Source organism: Myotis nattereri (assembly GCF_964212035.1).
Source record: "Myotis nattereri genome assembly, chromosome: 7".
Taxonomy (NCBI): Eukaryota; Metazoa; Chordata; class Mammalia; order Chiroptera; family Vespertilionidae; genus Myotis; species Myotis nattereri.
The window spans coordinates 79506156-79527460 of NC_138082.1; the positions used below are offsets into that span (position 1 = coordinate 79506156).

Consider the following 21305-nt stretch of genomic DNA (forward strand, 5'->3'; position numbering starts at 1 on the left):
AACTCGGTTTTTTCACCTGTAAAATGCGCATAATTGTAGTACTTCCTGGGGGGTTGTGACAGGATTTTAAAGGGTCATACTTGTGGAACACATACTTGATGCTACAAAGAGCTGATAAATGTTCACAGCAGTGGTTGTGACTGTTGTCATTCTTTCTTTGCGGTTATCAATGACCTGCCTCTAAAAAAGGATCTGAGCAGGAGGAACCCCAAAGCAAGGGAGTTGACTGGATGGAGGAGCCCACTGTGGGTTTTGGCGCTTAGGCGCAAAGAAGCAGCTCAGCTTGCAAAAGAGACCAGAGGGTATCAACCCCCTTCCTCAGAGAAAAAGCAAGCAGAAACCGCGGAAAGAGCTTGGACTTGGACAGAAGGCAAATGGAGAATCCTGGCTCTGCCCCTTTTTTGGAATAATAACCTTGTGACATTGGATAGTTTCCTCAGCTTTGGTTATCTTGAGTTCTTCATCCCTAAAAATTAAGATAATCGCTTCTTCCACCCAGGTTAAGGATTCGTGAGATAAGATCAGAGAAGGGACTGCACACAGTTCCTTTTTCTGCGCAGGGCAGAAGTTATTTCATTTCTTCCTAATAAGTGGTACCTTGGGCTCCAGTGACCACCGATGCAATCTCCAACCATCTGGTGAAAATAGAAGGTCAAGTTGATTCTTCCCCTAATCCCTTTAGTTTCATGAAGTCAGAGGACAAATTATTCCCCTGAGTGTAAAAAGCAAAAAGCTTCAGAAATCCAGGAGACTTAAAAAAAAATAAAGCTTGATTAAAATGTAAAATGCAGTGTAGATAATTTTACAAAACAGCAGGCAATTAGGAAGCATTTATTAAAGTAGCTGTTAAAGAAATTAGTCATAAAAATGGAGATTTCAAGGTACTTCTCTCTCTCTTAGATCCCAGAAGAGGCCCAGGCTGCTCTGAATCACTTCCTCTCAGATCAGAGACAAAGGAAGCCAAAGGAGGCTTCAGAGTCTTAGGGTTCAGAGGCAAGCGGGCATGAATCACTCCACCGTTTCTGATTATTTCTGATGTGTGGGTGATGGGTGTGTGTGTGTGTGTGTGTGTGTGTGTGTGTGTGTAAGAGGCCAAGATATTTGGGAGCTTGAGTGTGAGAGTTAAGCCTCTGTTGCCTTCACAGAATATTACCTTATTCATATTTAACTGTGTTACTACATTGACCCCCAACCCTACCCTCACTCTGTCCTCATATCACCTCTACTCTATACCAAGATTTCTTTTGCATATTCTACTTTAAGAATTACTATGTGTTGTGTTTTTTTCTCATCTGTTGTAAGGTTCCTCATCTTCACTAATTAGCTTCCTCGAGTCTGTTCATAGTTCACAGTCAGGACTCTGTACATAGTAGATGCTTCATAAGTGCTTCTTGTTGCACTAATTAGAGTGGAGGCTCCGGAGGGCAAGGTCTGCTGTCTGCATCCACATCCATCTTCCCTCTGGTCCTTACCCTGCGGGTCCACAGGGCAGAGTTAATGGAGTTTTGGAAGATGGCAGATTTGCGATAGTCCAGTCATCAGTCTAAGCTTCAGAGGCCCCAAATAAACTTCCCAGTCACCAAACCAAATGCTGCTCCCTCAGGCAGCTACCGAATGGGTAATCAGGTTGTCATGGCAGCAGAGACCCTTGGAGAAGGCTTTGAATATAGCTGTGGAATAATTGTTTCAAAAGCATTTTGTAACCTTGGATCAGAGAAGTAGAAAAGGGGATGTAGAACCATATCATTTGCAGAGGCACCAACCAGAGCGAGACGGAACACAGTCGGGGCACCTGGAGATTGCTATGCAAGACACCCCAAGATTGCTATGCAAGGCAAGCCCGAGAGTGGTCAGGGGGAATCATCATGGCAGCAAGGACTTCTGTGGGTGGCAAAAGAGAAAGAAAAATTAGCTATAAAAATGCTAGACTCTGAAGTGAGATGGAATCTTGGTGGACATTTGTGAAAGGGCCTAGAACATTCGGAAGGCCCACTCTGTGTTGCATCTGCAAGATGACTGAACGCAGGCATTGTGTTTTATCCCAAAATGGAATTAATTAATTAAACATCAGCTTTTATGCAAAAAGATTTTTCCTAGGCTTGAATTCTTGTAAATTTAGGAAATGACTATATAATACTCAGTGATGTAATACACAGTTATATAATATTCAGTTTTATAATAAATTCTTAATGGAACAGAATGAAATGTGTGAAATGTGAGCCAAGGGTCTGCCACATTATCCCTTGATGGGTTTTGAAAAGGCAGATGATAAAAATCACATTTTGAGTATGGCAAAAATATAAGTAAAAATATAAGGCTGGTGTGTGGATGAGGTAAAACTTGGAGCTTTTGGAAGATCATTTGGTGAGTAACGCTTCCAAAGAAATAATTATCTTAATCAGCCTCTGAGCTATTTTAGGAGATGTCCATGAACTTTCTTTCAGCGCCTTATGCATGCCTTGCGCATGCCTCTGAAAACAGCCTTATTACCCAGTAGAAGAAGCAAGGCTTGTTTGCCTGGTTATGTCCAATTCAGAGCCATATCTAGAACAAGCCTCGTAAATAGTATTAAACCCACTGCAAATGTTTTCTACCTGTAACAGGATACCCAGAAAGTGGAAGTCACAGGAAACCGTATGCAGTTAGCGATATCAGAAGGTGCTCAGAGGATTTCATCATAGCCCACTGGAGACCTGCTTCCCTTGTGTTGGGAGTAAAGGGCTGGAACACACGGCCCAGGGTCAGTAGGGGCTGAGTTGGGGGAGCAGAGTGGGGCTCTAGGACACTTTCTGGAAGCTCTGAGTTGAGATCAGTCTCCAAACTCCACAGGGAGATTTGAGAACAAAGGTAAGGCTATAGAAGCAATAAATTCTTTATCCAGAAAGTCCATCTAGTATCCAGACCACTATATTTGTGAGGGAGGTGACCCCTAAACAAGGCCAAGTCCAAATGAGCAACAAGCCCCAATAGTGGGTGCAGCAGCACCGAAAGGGGAGCAGACAGGAGCAGGTGAGGAGTGTGCAGGAACCTGTGAGGGCTGTGCAGGAGGTGGGAGGGGTACGCAGGAGGGGGGGCAGGAGGTGAAGAGTGACCCCGCAGCTGCCAAGATTCCGTCTCCCAGGGAGGGTTCCGGAATAAGATACCAGTGGTGAGTGGGCAGATTCCAGGAAATTCTTAGACTTCTCCTCTAAATATCCTACCATGAACTTTTGAAGAGTAGAAAAATACCTTCTAATCAATGGGATGGGGGTGTTGTGCATAGAATTCAGAGAAATGTGGTTGGTAGAGAAGATTCCGCACCTGATCGTGTGACTATAACACCCTTTCTCACTTTATAAATGAACAGGAACTCAGGAATTGTGGGCACAGGAGCCATCCCCTTTGACTGAGCGATCTTTCCTGCAAAGGGGAAAACACAACAGGGAACATAAAACAGGACGGAAGTAGGATTCAGGGCATCAACCCTGTCGTGTCCACAAAGGATGCCATCACGGGGACGGCAGCAGATCAGATTAACACGCTAATTCACGTCCACTTCCTGCTGCTGCATCTGAATGACACTCATCAGGCACATGCCACATTCCCTCTCACGACTTCTCTTCTGTACAGATACTTGGCTTTTAATAGTCAGAGGGGGGAATAATGATATGCGTGAATATGGTACTGGATGAATTCTCTCACCAAACCTGAGGGAAGAGGAGGAAGCAACAGGAAAGTGATCCTTCTGTGTTTCCCTTTTTACTTCTTAAACTGAGTTAATGACTTCAGATATCCTGACATGAAAAAATTCACACCTTTCTTCTCAAACCTCAGGAAGGAAGTAAAAGAGCTGCTCATCACCTACTTTACTTAATTATTCCAGCCTAGTTTTCCACGCTGCCCAAATGTCTCAGAGAGAGATCTGCTTTTACCCACACCTGCTGCCACTAAGCATGCAGCAGCCGGCGCTACACTAAGACATCATCTCCAGACCAAGCAGAGTCCCGGAGGCAGAATTCTAGTCCCTGCAACAGGCCTTCGCTGAGCAACCGGAGAGCCAGCTTCATGAGGGGAAGAACCCAAGGTGGAGGCAGCCCTCCAGCCCCGCTCTGAGCGGGTGGCTGGAGTGCCCTGTGTCTCCAGCTCCACTGCCATCATTCACCGGAAAGCTGTAGCCTCAGTGCCCCACCTCTCCTCCTGCTGCCAGAGAAAGAGAGCCCGGCCTGGGCAGCCTGACAAGGGGCATGTTTCTCTGCCTTGAATTATAATCAGCTGCACAGAGAACAGAGAGCTGGCTGGCTGAAGGGGGCAGCACCCACAATTCCTGCCCCAGCTGTGGTTCTGACACAGCTGCCCAGGCATTGCCAGGTCTGCAGAGCTGACTGGTATTTTACACCGTCATGCAGTGAGTTGTGACTGTGGATCTCAGTGCATCTTAGCTCATTACACGAATCCCCCTCCTTCCCCTTGGTCGTGGCAGAACATGGGCCTTCTCCTGGTGAAGCTGAATGTCCTGGTGTGCAGCGTCACCTTCCTTTGCCGATGCAAGCACTATCCGTACATGTGGGAATGTGTGTGGGAATGTATATGTGACGTGTATGCGTGCATGTGAATACAGGTATTCCTGCTTTCCGAAAGTTTGCTTTTCACCACTTCGCTTTAGCCAGCCTGCGTTGGCACCTGTTTTTGCCAACCGAAAACTCCGCAGAGGATTCTTGCCTTTACAGAAAAAGGTGAAAAGTGAGAGTACGTTCAGCCTTTGTTTACCACTAGCTGTGGTAGTGGCAGCACACACCCCACAGGGAGAGGGGCCCGGTCGAGCTCCTTCCTGGGACCCACACTCCGTGTCTCAGCATCAAGCACCAGAGCTCTGAAGTGGGGCTGTGGGCGTCTGGGCTTTATCTCCGTTTATTCTGTGCATCTGTCAGCAGATGTGTCCTATGGCATCAGAAAAGCCTAAGGGCTCGTAAGGGTGTCGCACTTAGAGCAATCCCGGATATAAGCAAGCATTTTGATAGTAATGAGCGAAATAGAGACATTGTATGTGCGTTGAGTTTTGTTTCAGGGGATGCTATGTTTCCATGCAAATTCATGGTCATTGCTTCTTCACTGTGAGCCATTTTGTCTGAGGAAACTTTCATAGGACCCTACTTTCAGAGAGCAGGGGGCACCTGTCCGTGTGTATTGGTTGAGTCTCTAACCTGTATGCTGCAGAATGCTAATCTCAGAGGAGGGCTGTATCAGCCAGGTTCAGATTAGCCACTTTAACAAACAAACCCCCAAATGAATGATAGCTCAAACCCAGTGTAAGTTATTTCTAACTCATGGAAAGTTCAAAAGAGGTATCTTTGGTCCCCAGGTGGCTCTCCTCCAGTTCACAATTCAGGAAGCTAAGCTCCTCCCACCTGGTGGCTCCATCTCTATCCTCTGCCTCCGGGGATCGGGATCGCTGTGCCGAATTGGCTGCATCAAGCTGGTGGGAAGCGAAAAGCCTGCAGCACCGCATGCTGGAGATGCTCATGGGCCAGGACAAACATCACTTTTGCTCACACTCCATTGGCTAGAATCATCAGGTCACATGGCCACGCCTAACTGCAAAGGAGGCTGGGAGGTGCAGTCAAGCCCAGTGCCCACAAGAAGAGGGAATAGGTTCCATGACAAGTAGACAGTCCCTGCCCCAGGGACAGTGCAGAAATATAGGGTGTGGCCAGCCTTTTCATAGAGCTGATCACTCTGTTGGGAAAATAGACCCTACATACGGGAGCAATTCTGCAGTTGAGCCCTTCAGATAAAGGGCCAAATGGGGGAGTGGTGTGATCCAGCTGCGTGAGGACCACACTGTCGCTGGGGATGACAGGCCACCTCACAAGTGGGGTGTCAGTGCAGTCCTAGAAAAGGACAGGTTAGACCAGTTGGCAGGAGCAGGGCGAGTGTGGCACGGGAAGAAAGACAAAAGCATCTGCTCAGAAGTGAGAGGGATCATTCCATAACAATGAATCCTGTCTGGCAAGAAAGGAGGCAAAGACTTTCATCATCAAAGAAAGCATTTGAGCTAAAAGATCGCACTGACCTCTGGTTTGGAAATGTGTCTCTTTCTAAGATAAAGTTCAATCTCAGTTACTGAGATAATGTAAGAGATGCTATGAGGTCAATTTCAGACCTATACTGAATAATCTTGCTACCTCCATGTCTAAAGCATTTAAAAAATCAAATCTAAATCCAGTATTTACCCAGATTCACCGATTAAAGATTTCAAGTTTGGAATATTGCAGGTGAGAGGTTTTATCCCGATAGACACTAATAGTAAACATGAACTATAGATAGGTGTGGAATACAGAATTTGTCCTTCAAGCTGGTGGGGTTTTTAAAAAGAAGTCATGGTATTCTCCTGTCAATTATACTTCCTGAAAATAACTTAATATTTTTTTATTCAAGTATTTTTGGCATACAATATTATATAGTTTCAGGTATACAATATAGCAATTCAATATGTATATTCCTTATGATGTGATCACCACAATAAGTCTAGTAACCATCTGTCACCATACAGTTATTACAATATTATTGATGGTATTCGCTGTTCTGTACACTACATCCCTGTGGTTTACTTAAATAGAAATTTATACCTCATATTCCTCTTCACCTTTTTCACTCATCCCCAACCCTCACCTCTGGCAGGTATTAGTTTGTTCTATGAGTCTGTTTCTGTTTTATTTTATATTTTGTTTTGTTGTGTGGTTTTTTTATTCCACATTTAAGTGAAATTATACAGCATTTTTCTTTGTCTGACATACTTCACTTAGCATAATACCCTCTAGGTACATCCATGTTGTCACAAATGGCAAGATTTCTTTTTTTATGACTAATATTTCATTATATATATATATATATATATATATATATATATATATATCAGATCTTTATCAATTTTTAAATGGACACCTAGATTACTGATATATATATATATATATATATATATATATATATATATATCAGATCTTTATCAATTTTTAAATGGACACCTAGATTACTTTCATATCTTGCTATTGTAAATAATGCTGCAATAAACATAGGGGTGTGTTATTTTTTTGACCAAATACTCAGAAATGGAATTGCTGTGTCCTAAGGCAAATCCATTTTTAATTGTTTGAGGAACCTCCACACTGTTTTCCACAGTGGCTGCACCAATTTGCAATTCCACTAACAGTGCACAAGGATTCCCTTTTTCTCTAAATCCTCTCCAACACTTGTTGTTTGTTGACTTTTTGAAGATAGCCATTCTGACAGGTGTGAGGTGATACCTCATTGTGGTTTTGAATTGCATTTCTCTGATGATTAGTGATGTTGAGCTTCTTTTCATGCCTGTTGGCCATCCGTATGTCTTCTTTGAAGAAATGTCTACTCAGGTCCTTTGCCCAAATTTTAATCAGATTATTTGTTGTTGTTGTTTTTATGCTCAGTTGTGTGAGTTCCTGATATATTTTGGATCTCCCTTATCAGGTATATCATTTGCAAATATCTTCTTCCATTCAGTGAGCTGTCTTTTTGTTTTGTTGATGGTTTCCTTTGCTGTGCACAAGATTTTCATTTTAATATAGTTCCATTTGTTTATTTTTGCTTTTGTTTCCTTTGCCCAAGGAGACAGATCCAAAAAGATATTGCTTTTATTGTATTTCCCATATTTACGTTCTATCTACTTTTCCCTGAGATCCAAATTAAGTCCGATGACATCAGAGTCCCAGTTTGAAAGTGATGTCTTTGCTCTCTGCCCTTGGACTCTCTCTGTTTCTCTTCCTCTGTCCCAGAGAATACATCCTATCTAATAAAAGAGAAAGATGGTAATTAGGGTACGACCGCTACCTTCCCATTGGCTAATCAGGGAGATATGCAAATTAACTGCCAGCCAAGATGGCAGCCTGCAGCCAGGCAGCTGATGCGAACAGGGAGGCTTGCTTGCTTCAGTGACGGAGGACTCCAACGTTCCCCGCCTGACTTGCCGGCCTCTCAGCTGCAACTCTAAGCAATTATGTTGTAAATATAGAAGCTAAAAAAACCCCAGAAACCTGCTTTACTCAGCCTGGCTTCAGCCAGCCAGAGCGCAACATTGTATCAAATACAGACGGTAAACAAAGACCAGAAACCTGTTTTCAGCAGCCGAGGCCTCAGAGCTAAAGCTGGCCCAGAATAAAAAAAGAAAAAAAAAGAAAAAAAGGAGTGGTAGGGAGCTTCAGTCACCCGTCAGCCTGAAAACGGCCCTCAGCCCCTCAGCCAGACTGCCCAGGCACCCCAGTGGGGACTCCCACCCTGATCCAGGACACCCTTCAGGGCAAACCAGCCAGCCCCCACCCATGCACCAGGTCTCTATTCTATATAGTAAAAGGGTAATATGCCTCCCAGCACCAGGATCAACGGAGCCGCGATGCCTCCAGGCACCGGGATCAGCGTGACAGGGGGCAGCACCCAAACCCCCTGATCGCCCTGCGGCTCTGTGTGTGACAGGGTGCAGCGCCCTAACCCCCTGATCGGCCCTGCTCTGTGGGTGACAGGGTGCAGCGCCTCAACCCCCTGATCGGCCCTGCTCTGTGGGTGATAGAGGGCGGCGCCCCAACCACCACCCCCCCCCCCACGGGCCCTGCTCTGTGTGTGACAGGGTAGAGCCATAACCTCCCCATCGGCCCTGCCGTGAGTGTGAGAGTGGCGGCGCCCCAACCCCCTGATCGGCCCTGCTCTGTGGGTGATAGAGGGTGGCGCCCCAACCCCCTGATCCGCCCTGCTCTGTGTGTGACGGGGGGCGGTGCCCCAACCCCCCTGATGGGCCCTGCTCTGTGAGTGACAGTGGGGAGCTCCTCAACCCCCTGATCAGCCCTGCTCTGTGTGTGACAGGGTACGGAGCCCCAACCCCCCTGATGGGCCCTGCTCTGTGCGTGACAGGGCAGTGCCCCAACCCCCTGATTGGCCCTGCTCTGTATGTGATGGGGTGGCGCCGCAACCTCCCCATCGACCCTGCCTTGAGTGTGACAGGGGACGGTGCCCCAACCCCCCAATCAGCCCTACCCTGAGTGTGACTGAGGGTGGCATCACAACCTCCCGATCGCCCTGCTCTGTGCATGACAGGGGACAAGCACCCCAACTCCCCAATCGGCCCTTCTCTGAGCCCGACCAGGGGCTGCACCTAGGGATTGGGCCTGCCCTCTGCCACCAGGGAGCAGGCCTAAGCCAGCAGGACGTTATCTCCCGAGGGGTCCCAGACTGAGAGGGCACAGGCCGGGCTGAGGGAACCCCCTCCCCCCCAAGTGCACACATTTTTGTGCACCGGGCCTCTAGTTTGTTATAAAATTACATATACATATACATATGGAAATGTAGCCTTCCATTAAAATTCTTACTATAAGAAGTGTAATATTTATGGGCTTATTAGTTTTGTGGCTACTTAAGGGACATTGTGTGAAAGAATAATGTTTACCTACAATTTTCTTGCCCACAGCCTTAACACAGAGGTAGATTTATTTTCCAAGTCCGTTTTTATTTGCCTTACATATCAGGAAACTATAACAACAAATGATTAATTTGTGCCTTAAGCCTTTAAAAAATTAACTACCACCAACTCTGAGTTCTAACAATTGATGCAAGGCTGTGTGAATTTCAGCATACTATCTTATTTATTATGCTTTCTGTCCATGGCAATACCTCTGCCTACCTGTGTGGAGTCTGAGATGGAGATGTGCAGTTACAGTCCCAAGATCTGGGCATACCTGTGCCTCTGACAGGGCTGGAACTCAGGGCCCTTGGCCCCTTGCCCTATGATCTGTCCCCTTTCCAACGTGACCGTGCCTATATCTGTGGTGGAAACTGGCCAATTGGATAATAACCACTGAAATGTAGCTTCATTTAGGAGGATGGGTTTACACGCACACATATTCATGCAGAAAGCGAAGGATGACATCATATCTGATAAGAAAGAGTGAAGTGTAACCATGAACTGAATGAGAAGTCAAATAACTAATCTAGAAGGACTCTTCCCCCAAATCACATGATGTACCACTCAGATTCATTATTTTTGGTTGAATGTCATTTCCCATAACTTCTTGGACTGTTTGCATATTGATAAATGTATTTTTAGGTTTCAGAACATTATAATTCTTTGGGCACTTTCCCAATCTTTAAAACTTATATGTTGGTGGGGAAAATATAAAGCCATCTTTTTTCTTTATAAAGTACAGTAAGTACCCATGGGGTACTTACTGGCTATTACACATTGTGACAGGTCCTGGGGATTAGATAATCTGTGCCCCTAGAAAGTGCAGCTTGTACAGGGAGCTTGAGGTAAGGAGTATGAAAATTGGGCAGAAACAACATCCTGGTTCTAGTTACCTACAGATGTCTTAGCTTTGTTGAAGAAATTAGATTTTTCTAAATAACAGGCAACCAGTTTAGGACTTATGACCTTTTGGTGAAATAAACTCCACCAATATGGGCTGAAAGAAGCAAGAGTGAAGGTCTGAGGCAAGTGGTGAGGAAGCTGCACTGAGAACAGATCCCTGGCAGAGAAAATGCCTTGGTTCCTGCTCCTGCAGAGGGAGCAATACCTCCTCCCACAGCTCCAGCTCAGGTTCAGCACAGGTCCCCCAGGTTTAGCCCCAGGGGGTCAGCTGGGGAACAGAGCGAATGTGTCTCATTGTAGTGGGGTTTACTGTCCCTGCTGACTACAGGGTGGATCTCCTGGGACAGCCCCTTGCACTCCAAGGTGACCCTATCATTAATGAGTGACAGGGAATCTCAGTCATTTCCCGATCAGCGAGGCCTTCCCGGGGAGGACCAGGAAGAGGAAAGCTTTTAGGGGGGGTGGGGGGGAGACATGTTTAGCTCCGTTATTTACTCACTCGCTTCGATATTTTTACTGTCCGAAGTCACAAAAGTTGTAACCAAGAGAAGCCAGGCTGCACGTACCATTTTTAAAATGTCAGCAGCCTAACAGAAACATTAGACATAAATCACAAGTTATATTGTATTTGCAATTAAACAGATCAAATTTAATGTCCACAGAAAAGCCTCAGCAATTAGTAAAAAGATTAATATAGTGAAATGTCCCTGGCTTAGCAGGCCTCCCAAGCAAAGCTGAAATAAAGAATTGAGCATATTATCAAAGAGTGTGTGAATATTAATGCCCAAAAATCTAAGTCCCCAGGTCCCTGATGCAATTATTTTCTATTCACATTAATTGTTCCTAACAGATGACATTAATGCCTTTGAGTTAAAATGTGTCCATGGGAAGATTTCACAAGATCAATGCTGTTTAGAAATAAGGTCGCTTTTATAACCATTTGCTCAGATTTTAACCACTGCTCCACATAGTGAGGTTAGCATGGTGATTGTTTTTTCGTGTGAATACCAAAAGTTAATTTTCACACCAGCCAGTAAGTGTGTTGGGGTGTTCGCAGTTTTCTTGCTACTTATTTTCCAGCCACTACTTATTTTTTTTCCTGCAGCTTATTTCCCATCACAGACTGACAGACTGTGAAAGTGTGATTATTGTTGATAAGCTGTAATTTGCACAAGCATGTATATAGGACACCGATGAACTAGAATAAACTCTTTTGAGTCAGGATATGTATGATCCAATCCAGACATGTCAACTCTTTTGAGGTCTACCCGTCCAAGGCAGGGTTTTGGAACAAAGAATGAAATCATCACGAGTCAATGTTTCTGCTTGTTTTCACCTAGAAACTTCACTCACGCATCTTAGATCTTTCATCCGGAGATTTGCTAGCAGAGGTGGAACAGAGCCGAAGTCTGACACAGACACGAAGTGATGTTGAGACGCATGTGAGTTCCCTGGTGCCTTCAGAACACTTGTTTAGGTGGCTGTTTCTCCTCCGTCAAGTTCGATGTCGTGAGTGAACCACAGTGTGCCTCACTGAAGCATTGTCAGGCAGAGGAAATGCTTTCCTGTGATCTCTGAAACTCAGTCTCACGGCCCCCCGCTGAGAGAGTGAGCGGAAAATGTCACTCTCGGCAAAAATATCATAAATCTTGGCTTTGTCCCCACGATACCTTTTTAGGTATTGATTACATCTCAGAGTCTCTGAGAAATGGTCAAGGAGCTTTTTATTAAAGCCCATGTTCCATATTAGTCATCCTCCTTTCATGATATATTATGTATGAACTTTTAAAAATTCATGGGCTGTACAGTTTTTTCTTCAGCTAGGGTTAGCTTTGTGCTTATTTGGCAAAACTTTAACCAGAATGGCTTTTAAATATCGTTGACCTAAAAAAAAGTAACTTAAAAAAAAACCCACAGCCAAATAAATATATATTGAAAAATCTTTTGCTTAAAACAATGACAGATGAACATTGTGAATAGCTGGCTTTTTATTTTACTGTATAATTTTTCTAAGTATAGATAGGATATCCTTTATCAAAGGTAAATGTTCTCAAGTTAGATTGAAATGAAATTTTAGTGGAATTCCATCACTTCAAATATTTATGAATATCTTAATGGCATCCTATCTGTAATATGGCCTTAGGGTCAGGAATATTTTTAAGTGTGCAGTTTTTATCTAAGGAACTCTTGCCTTCATTCTCTCTATCCTTTTTCTTAGCTAAAATTATGGATTTTGTATTGCATTTTTCACAGTAAGGATGTTAAAGCACATGAGTGATTCAAGATAGGAATCTAAACTATACTTTGAATGGTGCAAATGAGGTGTATTTTGCCAAGTAAATCAAAATAAGATAATGTTGCAGTGGAAGCCAGTATACATTTTTTAAAGAAGAATTTTAATAATTATCATTTTCTATTACAAATCATAACTCTTCTCAGTAAAATATTTGGTAGATATGTCCAAGAGGTCTGCTGTTGTTAGGGCCTTACTATAGCATAGTGGCTAGGACCTGGGTCTGACATCAGAATGATATTGGCTGGGTGCCCTTAGATATTAACACCTCACTGCCTCAGTTTCCCCATCTGAAAATGAGCATAACGATGGTTGGGTGTTGTTGTTTCTTCTGAGGATTGTGGTGAGGATTATGTGAGATAATACATGAAATGTACTTAACATAGTGCCTGTTAACAATAGTGTCAATAATAAGCTCTCTGCTGCTTTTGCCCTCTTCTGTTCTTCATAAGAATGTGGCACCGTGCCACAGCCACACAATGACATGGCAAAGATGGAGACTGGTAACTGAGGATGGTATTTACCAGCGTGTCTCTCTGGCAGCTCACATCAGTGATCCCTGGAAACAAAACATACCCTCTGTTGGCTGTTGCTCATCACGGCTCCTGCATGCAAGGAGTCAGACAATGATGGCCTGTCAAGTATCATCCAGGGCCCTTGAGGGAGGCTCTAAATTTATGATTTAGTTAAAGAGCCAAGACATGTATATAAAAACATCCTAATATATAAAGAGCCAGGGTCTGTCACAACCTGAACGTCTGTACGGATGACCGAACACCAGGCTACAGTCCCAGCTAGCGAGGCAGAAGTTAGTCCTGGGTCCCAGCAGCAAGGTGGGAGTCACTCCTGGGTCCCAGCCCCCTGCAGCGCAGCAGTGGGAGGGAGCTGTGGACTCTGGCCGCCCACACTGCAATGGTGGGAGGGAGCTGTGGGAATGGAGCCATGCTGCCATCGGACTAGCCTCTGGGTCCCTCCCCCCACCCACAGGCTCCAGGGAACCAGAGCCATGCTTCCATCAAACTGTCCTCTTGGTCCCTCCCTACTGCCTGCAGGCCTGGGGAACCAGAGCCATGCTGTGCTGGGACTGAGCCCTACCCAAGGGGTCCTGGATTGTGAGAGTATGCATGCTAGGGTGAGAGACACCCCCGCCTTGAGTGCATGAATTTTCGTGCACCAGGCCTCTAGTTTTTAATAATTGTAGCAACACCTAAAAGTTACTAAGCATTGTTATACACTAGGAGTTGTTCAGAATTAACAATAATCTTATGTAAGGGGTGTTTTCATCCTCTCCACTTATGAAGAAAGAAACAGAGGCATGGATGAGTTAAGTAATTGTCCCAATGTCAGAGTTAGCAAGTGGAAACCCAGGATTTAAACAGAACAAATGAAAAAAAATAAATAAATAAACAGAACAAATGGCCTCAGAATTCAAGCGCTCAATCACAGAACAGTGACTCAATAGAGTAGATAATCCTATATGATAATCATGTGCTGTGAAGAGAGAAAACAGCAGGAAAAAGAGCTCATTTTACAGCTATGATGTCAGATTCTGAGTCTCTTATTAAATTCAAACATCGATTGTCTAAGGTGAGAGAATGGTGGGAGAATTTCCCAGTAGGGAGGACTAGCTGCTTCCTCTTCTTTGCAGGGAATTGCTCTGCAATCTCTCTCTCTCTCTCTCTCTCTCTCTCTCTCTCTCTCTCTCTCTCCTCTCTCTCTCTCTCTCTCTCTCTCTCTCTCTCTCTCTCTCTCTTTCACACACACACACACACACACACACACACACCACATTCCACTGCCATGGCCATACCTTTGTACCTTTGGTCCTGCTCAGCTTGGCCCATGTTGGACTGTGAGATCACACAACATGCTACCATGATATCCACAGAATAGGTAGACCTTCTCATAGCTGCTCCTAGGGGCTTTCTACACAAGGCATGGAGCCTGGGCCAGCAGCATCGAGGTACCTGGGAACTTGTTAAAAATACCACAGCTCAGGTCCCACCTCAGAATGAATGAGAATCTGTATTGAACAAGACCCTGGATGATTCGCATCCACACTAAAGTGTAAAAGCCTGGCTTGAGACGTGTCCCAATGTCGAAGTTAGCAAGTGGAATAGCCAGGATTTAAACAAAACAAATGGCCTCAGAATTTAAGCACTCAATCACGGAACAGTGACTCAATAGAGTAGATAATTCTATGTGATAGCTGGGAGGACACGTCTCTGCTTAACCAACCCCACCTGCCTCCATGACATGGATGGGCCTTTCCCACCGCCTAGAGACTCTCCTATCACATCTGGGCATCTCAAGTTCAAAGTCAAGGGAGAGACAGCCATTTCTTCCTCCCCCCGCTCACCTTCCTAGTTCTAACTTCCTGTCATCTGAATCCAGCACCTAAGCCATGGGTGCACACATGGGCAACAACTGGGCAAGAAAGCTTCCTTGTTAAAAGAGGCCTAGAAATGGAGTGAGGTGGCAATAACAATAATGCTGATAAGTGTATTGGGAAGGAATAGGTGGGAAATATAAGCTTCAGTATCTTGGGAAAAGGTGGAATATAAACTGTAACGAAGCCACGCAGAGTATGAAAAGGGCCTTTGGGCAGGCTTAGGTCTGGGTGGTCGTGCAACACACATCTGTCAGAGCAAAGCTGGTCCTCAGTAAACCCCCACGTACTTACTCAGGCAACCAAATATGAGAGACAGAATGAGAACACAGGAAGCACACCACAGAAGTGATGCCCAATGTGACATTTCCGAGGGTTCCTTCAGGGTGTCCACATGGCCGCAGTCCCGAAGCCAGACGCCAGGTGTGTCTGTGCAGTAAGACCACTGGTTGGAGGCATCGGTCATGATACAAATATGAACTCTCCTTAAGTCACATCCAGCAATAAACAAGGTCATAGTAATAGATCTCATTAAAAGCTGGAGTTTAAGACAAGTTTTTCCTTTAATTGATATTTACAGTCAAATTCCAGGGGGGGAAATAGAGTAATACAATATTTTTTCAGTCATTTTAAGATCACTTAAAGAGATTGTTATGCCGCAAAAATGAAGTATTGATAGCAAGGCAGATGCCTAACAGTGGAAATCTAGCATGATTAAGCATTATGGATATTGATTAGGCAGCAAATTAGACAGGCCCTCTGTACGGAGGTAGGGGTTTCAGATTCACCACAAGTACTCTCAGTTCAGCATTATCTTCACTCCCGGAGTGGGTGTTTAGTCACCGTCAGTTAGAATTGCATTTGGAGGACACTGATAAGTACTCGGGTACTGAAGGCACCTATAAAGTGTCAATAAATTGCATACTTAAGAGGCTTTGCCATTCTGCAAGTGACACAAAGACAGATGGTTCCCCATCTAAGTGTTCCTGAGACAAAGCTTTACATAGATAGGAGAGCGGAATTAGACGGTAATGGAGAGAGTCCATTCCCATGGTCGGGAGCTCAATTAATTTAGCGTGTCCAGTTTGTGTTGCTTCATCTGTTACGTGAGGGGCCCATAAAATGGCTGTGAAGAAGAGCTGGGATGTTTACAATTTTGTCACCGGTGCCTTGTGCAGACCCACTAGAATATGAACCACCTGGATCTTCGGCCTGGGTACCAGATCTATTGATAAGACAGCCTTTACCATTTGGAAAGCCAACTGATAGGAAAGTCCCATTATCTTTCAGAACCTCATTAGTCCTGAGGTTGGTGTTGCACTGTGCATGGCCTCCTGGAAGGTGGCACAGAAATACCCCAGCATCGGATTCCTGACTTAGCATGAGGCATCAGAGCCAGAAGGGGCCACGGGGTAATCTGGTAGAACTGCCCACTCTGCCAGGTCCATGGAGTCTGTGGAAGCCAACTGTGTGCCTTGCTCAAGCCCTCCTGTCTGTGGCAGGGTGTACCAGGTGCTAGGCTTTCCATCCAGCACTCATGTTCTTAAACTCCAGCCAAAGATATGACTCTGGTTTCTTACTTTTGTAGCATTAGAGTCATGTTTTGATACCGGTCTGCTTCCTTGACCAGCATGACTGGATAAAATGGGAAACGTCCATTAGGTGACCTTCTACCTAATGAGGATGGTAGCTCTCAATAATCAGGCACTACCTAGTCCAGATACTGTGCCATATGCTTCCCATCTAGAACCCCAGCTGGTCCCTGCAGTAAACCCTAGAAGGCAGGCAGTACTGTCATCATTCACTTTTTAAAAAGAAAACTGTAGCTCTGAGAGATTGCTTTGCTCTATTCACTTCTGCCTCACTAGGAGGTTGGGTGGTATTTCCTGTCCCCTGAGCCAAGCCCCAGCTCAGAGCTTTCCTCCTTTTTCAGGAATGCCAGCTGAGCGCCAAGTCAGGAGCCCCTGTTTTGAAAGGCCCTGGCGTGGGGGTTGCCCTCCCCGGGCACCTCTGTCCCCGCAGTCGCTGCAGCAGCAGTGAGCTGTCTCTCTCCAGCACCTGCAGTGAGTACTCCAGCGGCTCCTCCTGCACATGGCACGATGGGAAGAACCTCAGGAGAAGGGTAAGGCCTCCTTTCAAGGCGCATCACTGTCAGAGTGAACCAGGAAATAATCTTCTAGAAGCAGGTGGGAGATGGGCAGGAGGGCTAAGAAGGAAATGACCATTTTTCTGAGTATCTGTTCACTTACTCCTCGCAAAAACTATGTAGGGAGATAACGGTGTCCCCTTTATGAGGCAGAGGAACCAGGCTCACACAAGGTTAAGTTACTTGCCAGAAGTCACATGGCACGTGAGGAGTGGAATGTTGCTTTGATCCCCACTGACCTGGACATCATGGGAGGGAGTTGGAAAGACGAAAACAGTTTCCTCTGTGCTTCGGTGGAGCCTGGAACCTGGAGCCCTGGCCTGATGGAACTATCCACTCTACAGACCAACTCAGACGCTTCCCATTAGCTTTATGGACATTCCCCATCACCGTGTTGCTCAGAGGGGCCTGTTTCTGTTCAGTGCTAATGAGTCAGCAAGACCACTTGCCACGCCACTCCAGACTGAGCATCCCATGAGAGTGCCAAGAGAATTTTGCTTCTTTTTTTCCTGGAGAATAGGGAGAATGGTAGATTATCTCAATATATGGCCAGAATTTTGGAAGTACCGTTCACTTTGTAAAAATACACTGCTCAAAAATAGCATATATTATATTAACCTTTTCTACTCAATGCTGTAGCCTCATAAAAGGTTAAGTTACTTGCCAGAAGTCACACAACTAATTGACTATAAATTGGAGGGTAGCATGATAGAGAAAGAAAGTACGATGGTAGATGACTGGCACCAGGGCTCAGTGAAGGTCGGCATGTCCCTATTTCGATGCCAGGAGTCCCTTTACCAGGCTTGCAAATAACTCTACTGCTGTAATGAGTCCCATCTGCGAAGTGGGCTCACACAACTGGAGATTCCTTCGTGCTTTTTACAAATATCTTTGCACAGTGGTGTAAGCCAAGTATTTGAAATAGCTGTTTTTGCAGTTTCCTCATGTTGAAGAAAAGCCAAGAGTAAATGAGAATAGAAACCCCAAATCAGACTGTTTGGAGGTCATTTTTTTATTATTCTTATAAATTAAGTTTACAATTTCAGAAGCATGAAAACCAGAAAATTCCATTAACTTCCAGAAAATATTAGTGAAGGGGTAACTTTGTCATACCCTGAACAATAACTCAGGGAAGGATTTTAAAGTAGAATTTGGGGCGCATTCCCTTGGACTCAGACTTCTAATACAAAGTGAGCAGTCTGGTGCATTATCAAAACTGTTCCTTTGAAGGAGATGTTTGGGGTTGTGAATAATGACTGCTAGGGGCCTGGCTCTCACCCAACTGGGAAGATGGTCAGGGATGGCCTCTCTCTTTGCCACTGGCTCCCAGAGCTCCTTGCTCTGCTGTTTTGCCCTCACACTCCTCCTTTTTCTTCCTCTCAGAGCCTTTTTTGTTATTTTCTGTCTACCTTTTGGCTGAAATTCTTTTAATTAGAACAATCTTTCATCTTCTAGGGAAACGTCTTTCCTGAAAACGGCGCAATAAGGTTCTTAGGACACTCAGGTGGCCGTGATCCAGAGATTTCAGGGTCCTGGCTCAGAATGGCCGCGGTGTAGCAGCACACCTGTCACACGGCACAGAGAAAAGTCCCAGTTCTCAGGGATCCAGCAAACTAGACACAGTCTTACAACAACAGCTCAAATTCATATTACTTAAGGAACTTCTACAGTTCTTACTCTGTGCCAGGTACTCATTTAGTATTAACTTATATAATATATATAATAATAAATATAATATATATATAATATGAATTTGAATGTGAATACAATATTAACTTACATATGAATGAATATATAGCCAATGGTAGTATATCGTAGTCAACAAGTATACCTTTTTAGTGCTGTTATGTTTAGAAACAGTGCTGTTATGTTTAGAAACAGTAAGAAAGCCCGCATGATATACTTAGCCTGCCCTCTATGGAGCAATTTGGCCTAATGAGTAACTACCATGTGCCACACAGTTTTGTTAGCACTTCCTAGGTATTAGCTCATTTAACGTTCAGGATAGCTTATTAAATAGCACCCCTTACTCCCCCATTTTATAGATGAGGAAACTGAGAGGCTGAGAAATTAAGGAACTAGCCCAAGATCTCATAGCCAGTAAGTAGCAGAGCTGGGCTGTTGATTCCAGAACCTTCACTCTTAACCACTCCGCTACACCGGCCTTGTTGAATCAGCCTAAAACTTGGAGGAGTTGTTCCAATTGTTGGGATGGATTTGTTCCCAATAAGACCAAGAATGTCCTTTAAAAAAAATGTGCGGAACTGTATTCCAGTCAAGAAATAGGAAAGGACTGTGAATTAAACCCAAGCCCCTGCCTCGGCAGCATCTTTCAGCCAACTGCTCCCAGAGCAACTCTGCAAAGAATGAAGCTGCCTGTGGGACATGCCAGCTCCGCCCGTGGTCTCTCTCATGGGGATTCATGCTCTTTTTTTTTTTTTTTTTTCAAGTTTCCAAATTGTTCCAAACTTTTCTCACGTTATCGAGTACCATAGCCTCCTGTGTACAGGATTGAGCAATGTGGCCAATCTCACCGGGCAGAGACCCTGGGCCCCGGGAGGTTTGCAGCCACTGGCCCTGGGATGAATTAAACCACAGCACGGGAAGGCTCTGGAGAGGAAAGGGGGGTGGATGGCCGGATGCTGAACACATCTTCTAAGGGTTGAAAAAAGCAGCCTTTTCAAGCTCTTGCTGGGTACTTAGAGCCTGTCTTCTCTCCTTTATTGTGAATGTGACTGTGGAGATCATGGACATTCTCAGAAAGCCAGGCTGTGGCAGTCCGCTCACTGGGTGGTCTATAATTCCCAAACTCACTGACAGGATTTCTTCTGATTTCCGAAGGACTTTTAATGGTGCAGGGGAAGAGGAGGGTGGAGGGGAAGCATCACCAAAGAGCATCTATCTGCAGCACTTAGGACCCTGAAGAATTTTTTAAAGAAAATATGCTAGAGAGCATTATGCTAAGCCAAATAAGCCAGTCAGGGAAAGATAAGCATCACATGATCTCACTCATATGTGGATAATGAACAACATAAACTGATGAACAAAAATAGACCCAGAAGCATAGAAACATCAAACAGACTGTCAAACCTCAGAGGGAAGGCAGGGGAGGGGAGGGTGTGGGAGAGAGATCAACCAATGAACTCATATGCATAGATATACAACCCACAGACACAGACAATGGGGTAGTGAATGCCTGGGGGAGGGTGGGGGAGAGGAGTGGGAAAGATCAGTAGGGGGGAAAATGGGGACATATGTAATACTTTCAACAATAAGGATTTTTTAAAAAACAAAATAAATAAAACATAGATAAACAATATATATTGTTGTTAGCAAGAGTGATTTTTATGAAAATCTCTTAGATGTAAACAAACGTTCACAGCTTACTGAAAAGCTGAGATTCCAGTGTAAGTGTCTGACACATTTCCAACCTCTGCCTGTGAGCACATGGTTAGTGCTGAGAGTTATGGGACAGAGGTTAGCTGGTGTGGAGATGCCAGTAGTAACTGCACTCTTTGTCAAGAAGAATTAATGGTGGCATTCTTCACCATTAATTTTACAGCCTTAAAAAAAGGCATTAGGCCAGTGCCCACCTCCCACCAGTTCTCCTGTGTGCTGGTTTGTGATTAAACTGCAAGTTCCGTTGGAGAGAGCTGCGGCGATAACCTATGATCTCTATTATGACATTGACTGATATAGCAGGGAGAAGAGAAACTGATCTTGACTCCGGCGGTACGGCATCGAAATGAAGTTGTGCAGGCCCCAGAGCCAGGCTGCCTGGGTTCAAAGCCCCACAGGCCACTTTGGAAGTCAGTCGTAGGAAGAACCCAGGAAACTAGAGTTCACACCCTTGCACCAGCTCTTCATTAGCTGTGTGATTTCCAGCAGACCGATCTTGCTGATCCTCAGGTTCCTCCCTAGTAAACAGGATGGCAATGTGTCCTTCTTGGTGTTGTTCTGAAAATTAAGTCAAAGTGCTATTAAGTGGCTGGTACACAACAGGTGCTTAGCCAAGGTCAGTTCCCTCCTCTGCCCTTCCATTTCCTGTTAGCAGTACTATGAAAACATATGAATGTCTGTGTAGAATGCAGTATGTTTTTCTATGTCATTTCTTGGT

The 21305-nt window shown here is 44.8% G+C and overlaps 1 protein-coding gene across 1 annotated transcript in view; it reads left to right on the plus strand.

The window, feature by feature from the left end:
* NCKAP5 (NCK associated protein 5) overlaps positions 1-21305 on the plus strand; it is an 870011-nt gene that overhangs the window by 724030 nt on the left and 124676 nt on the right. Inside the window, exons 12-13 of the mRNA XM_081095330.1 lie at positions 11701-11802; positions 16976-17164. Of these exons, the coding sequence (XP_080951456.1) occupies positions 11701-11802; positions 16976-17164 (291 nt within the window). The remainder of the gene's footprint in view (positions 1-11700; positions 11803-16975; positions 17165-21305) is intronic.